This window comes from Centroberyx affinis, unplaced genomic scaffold (genome assembly GCF_046629955.1).
Source record: "Centroberyx affinis isolate AG114_WGS23_722 - 3 ecotype Tasmania unplaced genomic scaffold, CSIRO-AGI_Caff_v1 ptg001408l_1, whole genome shotgun sequence".
Classification (NCBI taxonomy): Eukaryota; Metazoa; Chordata; class Actinopteri; order Beryciformes; family Berycidae; genus Centroberyx; species Centroberyx affinis.
In genome coordinates, this window is record NW_027279888.1 from 56,103 (window position 1) to 68,483 (window position 12,381).

The 12,381-nt window shown below is 43.2% G+C and overlaps 1 protein-coding gene across 1 annotated transcript in view; it reads left to right on the forward strand.

Moving 5' to 3' along the window:
* The window catches only part of megf6b (multiple EGF-like-domains 6b), a 51,211-nt gene that overhangs the window by 16,837 nt on the left and 21,993 nt on the right, over window positions 1–12,381 (forward strand). The window contains exon 5 of the mRNA XM_071526384.1: window positions 9,501–9,623. Coding sequence (XP_071382485.1) covers window positions 9,501–9,623 — 123 coding nt within the window. The remainder of the gene's footprint in view (window positions 1–9,500; window positions 9,624–12,381) is intronic.

Below are 12,381 nucleotides of genomic sequence, written 5' to 3' on the forward strand. Positions count from 1 at the left end.
TTCAGGCTCATGTTCATATGGAGAACATGGGAACAAAAGGAGAATGTGAGACTTAATGCGCAACAGATTGACAGGTATAGTACCATGGCTTTGACCATTTGGCACGCTGTAATAGCACAATTTGATAACAGATTAGCTGTGACCACTAGGAATCCACTTACACTTTTGGCAGCTTTGCCACGGAATGGATTCCAAGAATGTCACACTTTTCAATTTTTCTGTTTTCTCTAACTTTAGTTGGCATATTTGCTCCTATATCTATGCTGGGACTGTGAGAAAAGAGATGTAGGCTGGGCAGAAAGATTTTTAACACTCTGCCCATAATTCACATGATTATCTTTATCAGTCAGCCACCCAGAGCTAATTGTGAGCATAGAAGATTGTAAAGCCTTTGGATGCCCAGCTGCAGCAGTCTGTCATTCATGATTGGTGTGTCCATCCAGTGAAAGGTCAAAGAGTGTCATTAGAGGAGGTTATATAACCCATATACAACATTTCCCACATACGCTTTATCTCCTTAAAATCTGGTCTTATGCTTTTAGAGAGTTTCTATCGGGGAGATAGAGAGTTGTAAAAGTCAAAAAAGGCTGGTAATGAGATAATAAATGTCCAGCCAGATCACAAGGAACCTAGATCGTTCTCAGGGCGTCCCTTTACCTCTCCGATGGGTTTACCAGGCCACAGCTGAAATGGCTGTGAACAGGTTGAAGTCTGCTTCTTTACTCAAATCTAATGGGGAGATTTACAACACACTAGCTTCTACTGTTGAAAACACAAACATAATTCTGTGCGGATAAAACGCACAGAATGTAAAAATAGGTAATCGGAGCCGTTATTAGGAACAGCGAACAAGGCCAGGTGGTGAAATGTTATTCAAATATCTGGAAATGATTTTGAGGTTTTGTTGCAGCACGGTTTCTCCTGTGAGCCATAAATTGGTCAATTTACAGCTCATTCACATGTTTTCTGTTTTGCTATTTGAAGATTTAATCCCGTACTTAGAGTATTGTTAGCAGCCAGCGTAGCGTGACCCCTTGAGCAGCTGAAATGAAGGCGGCCGCAGAGATAGGCGCTGCCGGCCGGGAGAACCGGACGGTCCCAGGAGTTTCTAGCCGGCATTTTCTCACACATTCCCCACATCATTGTCTTGGTCCTTCCCCACACCGCTCAGATGCCTGCACTCCTCTGATCCCTTGTTTCAATCCCTCCTTCTCTCCCTCTCTCCATCCTTCTCGCTTCCTTTTTCTTACCTTGTGCATTCCTTGCTCTAAACAGTAGAGTCTATCTCATTAGGAAAAGGCATCTATTCTGTCAGACATGTACTGAGGATGAAGCAGAATCTGACTCATTCATTTCTGTCTCTTTCTATGAATTACTTTGCTATTAATATATATATTTTTTAAAAGAAACATACTGAGGAGAAAACTAGCAATGAGCACTGACCATGGGGAGGAGCCATTGTTTTCTGCTCTAGGACTTGTTTGCCATTCCAGTGAGACCAAGGGGGAATCCTTGTTTCCTCTCAGATGTGACTTCCTCTTCCTATGTGTACTCATTCATCCCGAAAGACTGTGAGATATTTTGGCTTTAACCACCAGAGACCCACCCTCTATGTCTGTGAAGTCAGGGAAGGCATTTCTAATGAGAGGGAGTGTGGTGCAGTGAGAGGGTGGGGTACATCCTTGCCCCCCTACCTGCCATTGCGTCCTGCACAGCACCCTAATCTGCCGTAATTGTGCTTAGTCTTGGCTCCCACCCTGACTCATTAGGCTCTTTACAACATTCCTGATGAAAGGTCGCTCCTGGTCATGCTGGGGGCGAGAGCATCACGTTTGTGTAAATCGGAGTCGACATGAGTTCGCAAAATACAATTAGAGGAATAATCAGCGTGGCCCGATCTCTTCCACTACCAGTGTTGCCCTGATTCTCCTTATCTCCCCCTACCTCTTACTGCACTGAAACTCTCCATATCTCCCTCAAATGTACTAAATCTGTCTTCTCTGCCTTTGTTCTTCCTTATCAGCTCCTTGTGTATTCCACAGATCGAACGCTTCACTGATAATCTCTGTTTTCTCTCCACCTACAACATTATCTCCTCTGTTGTGTATTATCTCCATATGGAAGCCATTCGCCTTGGGGAACATTTGCCGCCTCCTGAGTGTATTCTCCCTCAATACGCAGCCAGCGTTTTTACTGATGTGTTGTGAGGTGTGAAAAAGCGGTTGCTAATCTGATGGAAATGCAACGGGACGGGGTCACTCACCTTTCAAATGTCAAGGCTGTTTGTTAGAAATCAGAGTGTAGTTTGATTCTCATTACTGCCATTGTCTCTGTATGAGACATCCACAGGGGGGTACTTAACTATTTCACTGCTCTGCCTTTCAGCACTTAACAACTATGAAAGTGTGTAGTGTCACACTTTCAACATGTTAAGCAACATTCAGAGCCGCAGTGTTTGTTCCCCCTGCCTACATTGAACATGACAGTCTGTCATGTACCTGCCTCCTGTTGCCCTGTAGGGCAATGAATCCGCTATGGCCCTGCGCATACCACTGCAGCACATCTCACACATGCTACCGGGAGGGAGACAGGTTGGAAACCACAACAAGTAATTTTAGAATTCCTGCTGGCCTCCATGTGTTGTCCCAGGCACTCAAAACTCCTGGGTCAGGGGTGGAAAACACAGGTCCTAACAGGTAGTGCACAGATACAGCACACGCAAAGGGTCAGAGGGCACTCCCTCAGGGTCCAAAAGGTATTTAGCCCTCCTGTTTGTCTGTGTAAATCATAAAATGTTATTCAATTGAAAGAAGAGACACACATAGGTGCTCGCTTTTGGCCTACTTTTTTCTGGGTTACGATCTGTGAGTTAGGGCAGACAGTAAAAGTGAGTGACAGGAGTCAGACACCTTTTGGTATCTAGGGGATTCTAGCGGGGCGAGCGCTCCTCCCAAGACTTACTGCTCTTCAGCTGCACAACTTCAGAATGAAATCAGTGCTGTGGAAGAATCCCAGGATTGTCTCGGCCAGAATGCAAGACTTGGATCTCCGCTTTGGAGTCTCCGGCTGCCAACGAGCCTTGTGACTGTCCCACCCAAGTGATTTGAGCTGCCTGTACCTGGGAAGGAAAGGGTTACCCTGGTCGCACTCAGCCATAGCTAAGACGAAAGTAAAATTAAAGCCTACAGGAGTGTGAGGCAGCTGGATCTTAAGAACGGGGCAGCTCATAACACATGAACATACATGAGTACATGTGCACAGAAACACACACCCTCCCAGGCACACACACACACACACAGACACACACACACACACACACACACACACACCCCTTGTGGTGCAGCGAAATGGATCACCAAAACAGAGATTAAAGGAATTTGGGATTCACTAGAGCAGAATGTTCACTAAACAAATGCAAACAATGGATTTTAGTGTCTTTGATGTCACACATGAATCCCTTGTGGTCAAACATGCACAAATAAGAAAACTCGAGGTTCAGTGGACTGAGTAATAGGCTATACAGAGACTACCAATTGGCTTGATTTATATTTTCACCCAAGGGTCAGACAGCTTCTCAGTGCTTCTCTCAGCACAACAGAGTTGCTGTCTGCCGCTGGATGAGCCTGACTTATTTGTCTGTGGTTTCTTGTCAACACATGCCTTGGGAAGAGGAATTGTATAAAAACAAAAGACAGCTGTTTGAAAAGGCAGATATGCAGAGAATTCGGTTGTATTCTGTTCATCTGCATTTTCACATGAGAACCACACAAGACTTAAGGCAGCTTTCATCAATCCATCATACCTGTGACTACAGGACACTAATGAGATTTTGTATTTTTCAGAATGTGTTTTGGAAAATCTCTAAGCACAGGTAAAACAAATAGAAATGGAAAGGTTTTTCACTGCCTAAACCATAATATTCTTTACTCGCAAAGTATGTTTTTTTTCTCTGTGGGGCGCCAAGCTTGAGACACATTGTTAATGACTTCATGGAAAGCTTAGAGGTTCTTGAATGCGGCTACGGATTTGGGCCTTAAACACCAGCGGATACGCATCATAGAAGTCTGTGTGCGGTTAGTCCTTTGTCATTAAAGGGGACATTTTTGAATTTCTCTAGTTGTAGGAAAGCCAGTGGATCCGAGGCTTGGCACACCACATCCGAATGATAGTGGCACTTAACAACAACTCAGCTGCCAAGGTGGCCACAATTACAGGGCCTCAGGAAGAAAACCATAGCCATAACTGGCACTCAGAAGGCATCAAATAAGATTAGGGGTGGGAATATTTGGATGCCCACTAGTGTGATCACATACTCTCTAGTTTGCTGGTGTAAGCTAGTGTGGTGTACCAAAGTGAAAGAGATTTAGCTAAGTGGATGCTTTGACAAGGAAGTGTGGTCTGCTTTGGAAGTGAATTATGTGGCTGCAGCTGTGTTGTAGTTACATGATGAATGAGTGTAGAACAAAATCACATATTGTCAATTTAATAAACATCCAGCACAGCATCTGTGCTGTTCTTGATGTAGCAGGAGATTAACAGCAGGGGGCAATGTTGAGCTTGTGCTGATTACCAGCAGAAGAAAGGGGAACAAATAGCCATATCCTGTGTCTTTAACTGTTTTTTTTTTTGTTTGTTTTTTCTCATTATATTATTTCACATAACCATGGACATTATTTTTATTTCATATGAAATTGATTTATTGTCTTCATCTGTTGTTATCTCTGTGTAACTCTTATGAAGAACCGATCCACCAGTATTTTCAATTATGTTAGATTTTAATTGCCACTTATTATTTTCTTGAAAATTATTTTCTTGTGTACACAGTTGCAATACATTATGCCAGCAGTTTAGTGTTTTTAGACCTAATAATATTTTTGAGACTTGATCAAAGACAAGATGAAAAAAACACCACACTCCAGAATGTAATTGTTCACCTCACCTGATTACTATTGCAGTGGAAGGTGAGAGGGCTTCCTGATCTCACCTATCCTTTTTGCCCTGTGTCTTAATGATTTCCTTGCAGTCTATTTGTAAGTATTTACATAGCACAGAGACAGTAGTCTGGCAGAGAAGCATTATAAGGAAACATTAGAACAAAAGTATCGCAATAATTTACTCAACATAGACACGATAACCCTAACCGCAGAGGTAGTGGTTAAAACAGAGGCTTGGACACAACATTGTGGATGTATTGCTGGGATACTTTTGAAATCTGACTCCGGGAGCTGAATATCCATTTGAAACCCTTGAGGAGTTATGGGGCCCATATAAGAAATTGTGTGAGATCGGGCAGCACATTTCATCATTTTTCATTTCATTTGTTTCATTTGAACTTCTGCTCGGCAACGTTTTGTCGCTGCATGTCGGACGGGTAAAGGAAACGTCTTCTACAATAAACATTTTAAGGGTCAGTTACACTGGAGGTCACAGGTGAGGATGAGTTTCCTGTGAAGTAATTGTCAGTTCCAGTCCATATAGCCTGAGATGGTCCACACAGGGTTAGTTTGTCAACCAGACGACATGTTGTCTTAAACCAGCCTGGACAGTGTGAGTCACCAGTTGCCACATGTGCATGTCAGGTAGACTGTAGAGCAGAGGGACGACAACATTGAAACCCCCTGCTCCCCCCAGTCATCATCTGAATGAAACCTCTGCCTCAAATATGTCTTACGGAGCCTCTGGGGTGATAGCCAATAGCCTCTCTATAGCACCTGGTAAATGAAAGCAGCTGTGAGGACTGGAGGGAATGAAACCAGGAATGAACACAAAGCACATTATTACACCGGCAGGTTTTTAGATCAGGGCTCTAAAAGGAAACAGGCCAGGATATCTACGGCGTCCCCCCCCCCCCCCCCCCCCCCTTGATGAATGCTGCAATTTTCCGGCCCGTGACCCCCAAGATCGTATCAGAGGTCTGGTGGTTTTCTTTGGCCCTGCTGCTGAGTTAGTGTTAGCCCCTCGCGGTCTGCTGAGACATTAGCCGCCTCCTCCTGGGAGCAGTGGCGGTTGTCCTTATCACAGGAAGTCACACAATACAGCGCTGGAATGTAAACCCAGGGCTTCGGCGCAGCTGAATTGCAGAAACACAGTCGAAAATTTCAGTGAAAGGTTTATACTTTTCATTCTTTCCCAGATTGCTTTGGAACACAGTGTCCAGGCTACAGGGAAATATTTTTTTGGTTCTATCGATTTTAGAGATTTGTTTTTGTTTTGTGTTTGGTTTATGAGAAGACATAACAGCATTCAGCTTTGTTGGCCTTTGGCTCATATAGCGATGTAGATGTGGATGTTGAATGTCTAGGTATCCCGCAGAACAATGCACAGAAACTCAGTCAGAGGTGATTTATGAGTGGGATCAGCTGTGTTTGTTTGGGTCTGGGTGGCTGCCAGCAGTCCCTGGTTGGTAGTGAGAGTCAATGGGCCATGAGGACATGGAGGGCAGGTTCACTGGGGTCCAGTCGGCAGCACATTAAAAAAAAAAGGTATGGGAGGCAGCTCGGTGTGGCCTTACATACCTAGAGTGTTGAGATAACTCTGATCAGAACCAGCTGAACAGATAGTGTGTGTGTGTGTGTGTGTTTGTATGTCTGTGTGTGTGCGCAGGCATGTTTGTCCACTGATTTTACGCTGATAATACCCGATTATCAATGGGCTGTTCAGTGTTCTATAAATCAGTGAGAACACAGTATAACAAGGTTTTCTAGACAGTGTGAATTCTTCAAGGCAGGAAGGGACCTATGATGTTCTTGGAGTCTGAATTCCTTTTCACAGTATGGTTTACCTCTTGCCAAGGAGACTCGGGTGCCTTGGTCAGCAAGGGTCGTCTATATATATGTGAACATCCACCACATGGTAAAGTATTCCCGTGCATTTTCCCCTGGCATGGGCTCGACCCTCCGACCCTGACCCGGGGCACAGAGCGGGCTGCAGACACGCCGCTTTGTTTCAGGCATGTAAGCGTGTAATTGCGTCAGAAACGTGCACACCTACCCCCAGAGGCTCGGGTCAGGGAGGGACAACCTTGGTGATCTGATGTTCACAGGATGGGGCTGATCGTGAACCCCTTCTTTAAACGCTCATTTGTTCTTCTGGAAGGAAAGTACAGCTCCTGCAGCTGTCGTTCCTTTAGATGTGTAGGATCGCTCAGCTGGAGGTTCAGCCCGGTGAGGAACTGATGGACGGGTGATATATCAAGAGGTGAAAATCTCAAATCTCACCACTGCCCCCCGGAGTCAAGTGTGGGTGTAGCCTCTGCTCCGAACCCCGGGCGACAGACTCATGATTTCAGAGGTCATTGGGTTCAACATTCTGGGAAAACGAATTTCACAATTTCTATTTTGAAATTAGCTTACATTCTCATAGCAATATTATGGCACAGAGTTATAGTCATTGGCATAGTCTTTCAGTGTAGCTACAACACAGCAGTAATCTGGTTTATCTCTCATGTTTGTCTTTTGGAAGGGCGTATATGGACCTGCTTCTTTATCCATCTGGTGTAGGTGCTGGTGTTCCCTTGCAACATTCACTTCGCCACGCTGTCCTATGTTTTCTCCTGACCCGTAGCAGTTCAGCATTCCTGCTTGCTTATTGGGCAGAATGACTAAGAGAATGATGAGCGTGACACTGACCCTGGGCAAACCCCTGCTCAAGCTGCCACACAGGTGTGCGGCCTCAGGGGAAGGAGGGGGGTAGACATCCTCCCCCATACGCACACACACACACACCAGACACACACATACACACACAGATAGCATGTTCCTCAGGGTGTTGAATCCCGCCCTTGACTTAAGGTCACGTTGTGTTAATTGTGTGTCATTCTGCTCAGCTGCCATTGCAGTCTGCTTTGGCCTTATATATTCCCGGATCAGCGGAGTGACTTGATTCTGTGTCATTCTCTTCAAACCTGTTGTCACTAGGGTGTGTCTTTGGCAAGTGAAATAAACTTTAAATAAATGAAGAAAATCCTGGGACCCAGGCTCATTCAATTATGCTAGTACTCTTGTCCTGTGGTGTCCAACTAGAAATAGGCAAGCATACCATTAGAGATCCTGATTGAATGATTCTGATTGAATGATCAGAAATTATTTTTTATATATATGTATTACATTTTGTATGCCTTTCATAGTTTGGCATAGAGTGATGAATATTTTAGAGTAACACTTGGCAATATAAAGAGCACAGTGTTTTTTGGTATTAACATTTCCAGATGTTGTAAACTGAGAGGGAAATGGTTTAATTGGCTGGTTAAATGCTAGCATTGCTTGAATGTACTGACGGAAAAAAAAAAGTTTCTATAAAGCACTTTTCTTGGCATTCTTACTCATCCTCTGTAACTCTCGTCTTTTATGGACATGGAGAAGGTTTACAAGATGATTAGTGCCAAGCGAATGCCCCCTCCTGCTTTTCTTTGTGGTGCGTTCTCAGTCCAATATTTCTTCTGTGGGCATGGCAAATGAAACAGCCCAATGTCATCAAGTCTAAAACTACACTGTGAACATAATCTCTCCTGACAAACTCCCACATGAACAAAATTCAATTGTAATGCAAGCAATCTGGGTCTATGTCCTGAAATTACAGTGTCAAATGGAAAAACCCACAACGCATTACATTATTCCTTTCATTTTGAATTTTTAATATTTCCTCATTAACCATAAGAACTCTATTTCAAATTGTGGTATGTGCTGGACTGTCAGCACCTGCGTCAGACCGGAGTCATTATGTGTAGTTTGTGAATCGGAGTGAGAGAATTCATGTGGTTTAGTTGATGACAGCTTTGGCAGGATGTTTAAGTGATAGAAATCAAATGGAAAAACTGTGACTTCTTATATGGAAGTGTGTCGGAGGCAGGGCTTGATTGACACGCGCTGGTCTCCAGTTTGTATTGGAGGAAGTTCAGGGGTCACAGAGGAGACGCGGATATTTTATTTCCCTTGTGTGTGTTTGATACTATGGTAGCATATTTCATTTTTGATACTTGTCTCACTCCATTTATTACTTGATATATTTTGATTCCATTTTGGAAATATAGGTTTTTTTTTTTGTACCAAGCTGTGAGGGGAAACAGGTTTAAAGATGGAAACAGAGCACACAGTGTCCCATAATAATTGTCATGAATCACAGTTTTCCAAGCGCTGGAGACCTTTCCACACTTTCAAGACTTAGATCCAAATTCGTTCGTGGAAGACATTTGAAACTTAATCAGACTGACATGAATGAAAGAGAGACATTTTTTCTTAATCCTGGCTGTTGGGGGAAAAAGTCGTATTCCAGTGCTTCTTCCACCAAGACACTTCTTGTTCACTAAGCCATACTGGCATAACCTTTTAAACAACATGTTTGATGTTTTTGTCGCAGATTTTCTATCCTGTCAGTGACAGCACGTTGACTTTCCATTTCACTCTTTATTTTACTACAATAGTTCTTTCTTCTTTATAATTTCTCTTTTTGGATGCGTTTTTAAAGACTGCAGGATTAACTTTCCCCTTGTCTCTCCCTGTCAGATGTGAATGAGTGTGAAGAGACCAATGGAGGCTGCGAGGCTCTTTGCTGTAACACCATTGGAAGTTTCTACTGCAGGTGTCCCCCAGGCCAGAAACTGAAAGAAGATGGCAAGACCTGTCAAGGTGAGTCTTCTACTCTGAACCAGGCAGCACTCAGATCATTAACACATATTACATAATACATACATTACTTTGATATGAAAACTAAGCGTGATTGAGCGTTCTCCATCAGGCACAAAATCACACTAGCCAGCTCAATGTCGTCCTTTAAAACTCTTTTAAAAATATATTATTTTTTGGCTTGCTTTTATTTGAACTATGGTCTGTATTTGTTTTACAGTTGTTTAGTTATCCTGTGCATTTGCCCTTTTGTATTAGCGCACTTTGTGTTTTAATGGTATAATGGTTTTGTTACTACGCTGATATATTTGCTTGGAAGCAAAATCTTATTCCTAACCCTCCATAGCTGTACCTGAAACCAGGGTTCATACTGATCTAGCAGGATGCCCAGTCTCTGCACCAGTGCTCACCAAACCAGAGCTTCTTCCCAACATTTTCCCTTGGGATTTATTTTTTTTCCCCAAAATAGTTTGATGTTTCTGATTAGTGAATCTCTTTGAGTGGTTGGCTTAATCAGAATAATGACTCCTCTGTGCTACAGCCAAGCCTAGAGGAGAGGGAGAAGAGCTGGAAAGCTCTGCAGCATGGCTGCCTCCTAACGGAGCCAGTAAGAGGTCTGATCCAGGTTATGGTTATTAGGATAGCTGATGGGAACGTTGTCACAGCTGGCTTTCATAGCAATCTGCACTCTGCCGCTGATGTATATTGGAGAAAAACAACTACCCACAGCATTAATGTCATAATTGTCTGCAACTGGCAGGAGTATTTACAGAAGTAAAAGAAGCTGGCTGGCTGAATGCAGTGGATATTATGGATGTTTTAGAATTGCCTGTGTGGCACTATCTATAGAGAGTGACTGGTGCAAAGCCTCAGGCAAAACCCATATACATTTTGATGAGAGAAAACATCAATTCAGTAAGCTATTAAGAATGCCCACTTTTGTGGAGTTGGATCATACACAACCACATTACTACTTGGGGTGAATCCTGTCTTTGGCAACATGCTATATTTAGTCAATGAAACACATCTGTTGTGGGATGTTAATTTGCCTATACTGCTGGCATAGACAAAGAATGAACAAATACATCTTTTGTTCAGCGCAAAAAAAAAAAATGTTTACAAAATCTTGAATTTACAATATAATCCTCTTTGGAGAGTTCCCTAGCTTTGAGCTCCTGGTCTTATTGTTGGATGTTTTTTTTTTTTTGTTATGAATGAGCAGCGTTGATATGAATGGCACGGATCAGAGTGAGAGAGGCCAATAGTAACTGCTGTCATGCTGAGCGGGGTACAGCAGTGTCAACACCCCAGCCGTCATGCCAAATGAACATTACAGGTCAGACCAATACAACTGTGAAGGAGGGGGTAATGGTCTGCCAGTGCTTGGCACCTTCTTAATACTCAGTTGTAGGTTGCTCTGTGTGTGTGTGTGTGTGTGTGTGTGTGTTTGAGAGAGAGAGAGAGAGAGAAAGAGAGAGAGATAAAGACCATTTGAATAGGCCGATTGAGTTGCGCCTCTTCTTCCAAAAGCAACAGGTATTAGACGCTCTTGTTAATATTGACTGCTTTTCCTATAAAGGTTTTTTAAGGAAAACAGGTCCTCCTCACTAGGGGCTCTGCTGGATTTTTCTGGTATTCTTTTAGGAATTTTTACATTGGCGCTTTATTTTACAGATATGGCTCTGAGCCTATCATCTGTCTTCCATACTCAAGTCGTCTGCTTCCCTCCTCACCTGGCTGGCATTGTCCACATGATTTATGATTTGCCATGTCTGCACAAATATGCATTTTATATGTGTTGTTGTGTGCGAATCTGTGAATATGTACAGTATGTGTGCTAGCTGTATCAGTTTCTGGTGGTCTGTCTGAGCCTGAGGACTCTTCAGATGCTTGCAGCCTGATGTAACGACTCGACAGGTTTCTGTTACACATGTTTTAGGGCTGCATTAGTAAGAGCAACAGTGATATCTGGATGAAGCTCAGTCAAATGCATGTTGCAGAGGTCTTTATGGACCATTTCTGTTCAGAGCGTGGAAGTGTTCCTGACCATCAACATGTCCTGCTCTTTTTAAGGTCTATAAAGTGCTGCCATGGTGCAGCTCACCAGTGTTTAAATGTATATGTTGGCAACAGATGAGAGAGCACAGTGCTTCGCTCCTGAGTAGACGGTTTCACTGCAAGACTCATTCCTTTCTCAGATGTTTGGATTCTAAATAGCAAATTCAACTTCTGGCACTTATCAAATTTGGCATTACTTTGGTGGCTATATTTTGGTAGCTATTTTTTTTTTTATACATGCGTCAATATCAAAAGAAAACCATACTAAATCAATTAGTCTGTTCACATTCTTTATGCTCCCATACCTGAATGATGTGCCCTTATAAATCGGCCTTTTTATCATATAACCGTCTTTGAAGAGACAGTAAAATACAATGGCCCACTGTAGTAAATCATTATGAGGGAACAGAGTTGTTCACTGTTGCTATTCATCACATCGCTGCTTATGTCAAAATGCAGTATCATTCTTCTTCAGTTCTAATGGTGTTGGATGTATAAGGGAGAGAGTTTAGGTTGGGGGTGAGAGGGAAGGATGGAGAAGAGGGGGAGAGAGAGAAAGAGGGAGGAGGCTCTTTAATGTGATGGACATTTAGTTTTAGGAGTGTGAGGGAGGGTGAAAGAGAGGGAGAGAGGGAGATGCAGAAAGAGGGGGAGAAATCAGCAGAGGCAGAGTGAATAAGAAGTAGTTCTGCTTCACAGATGA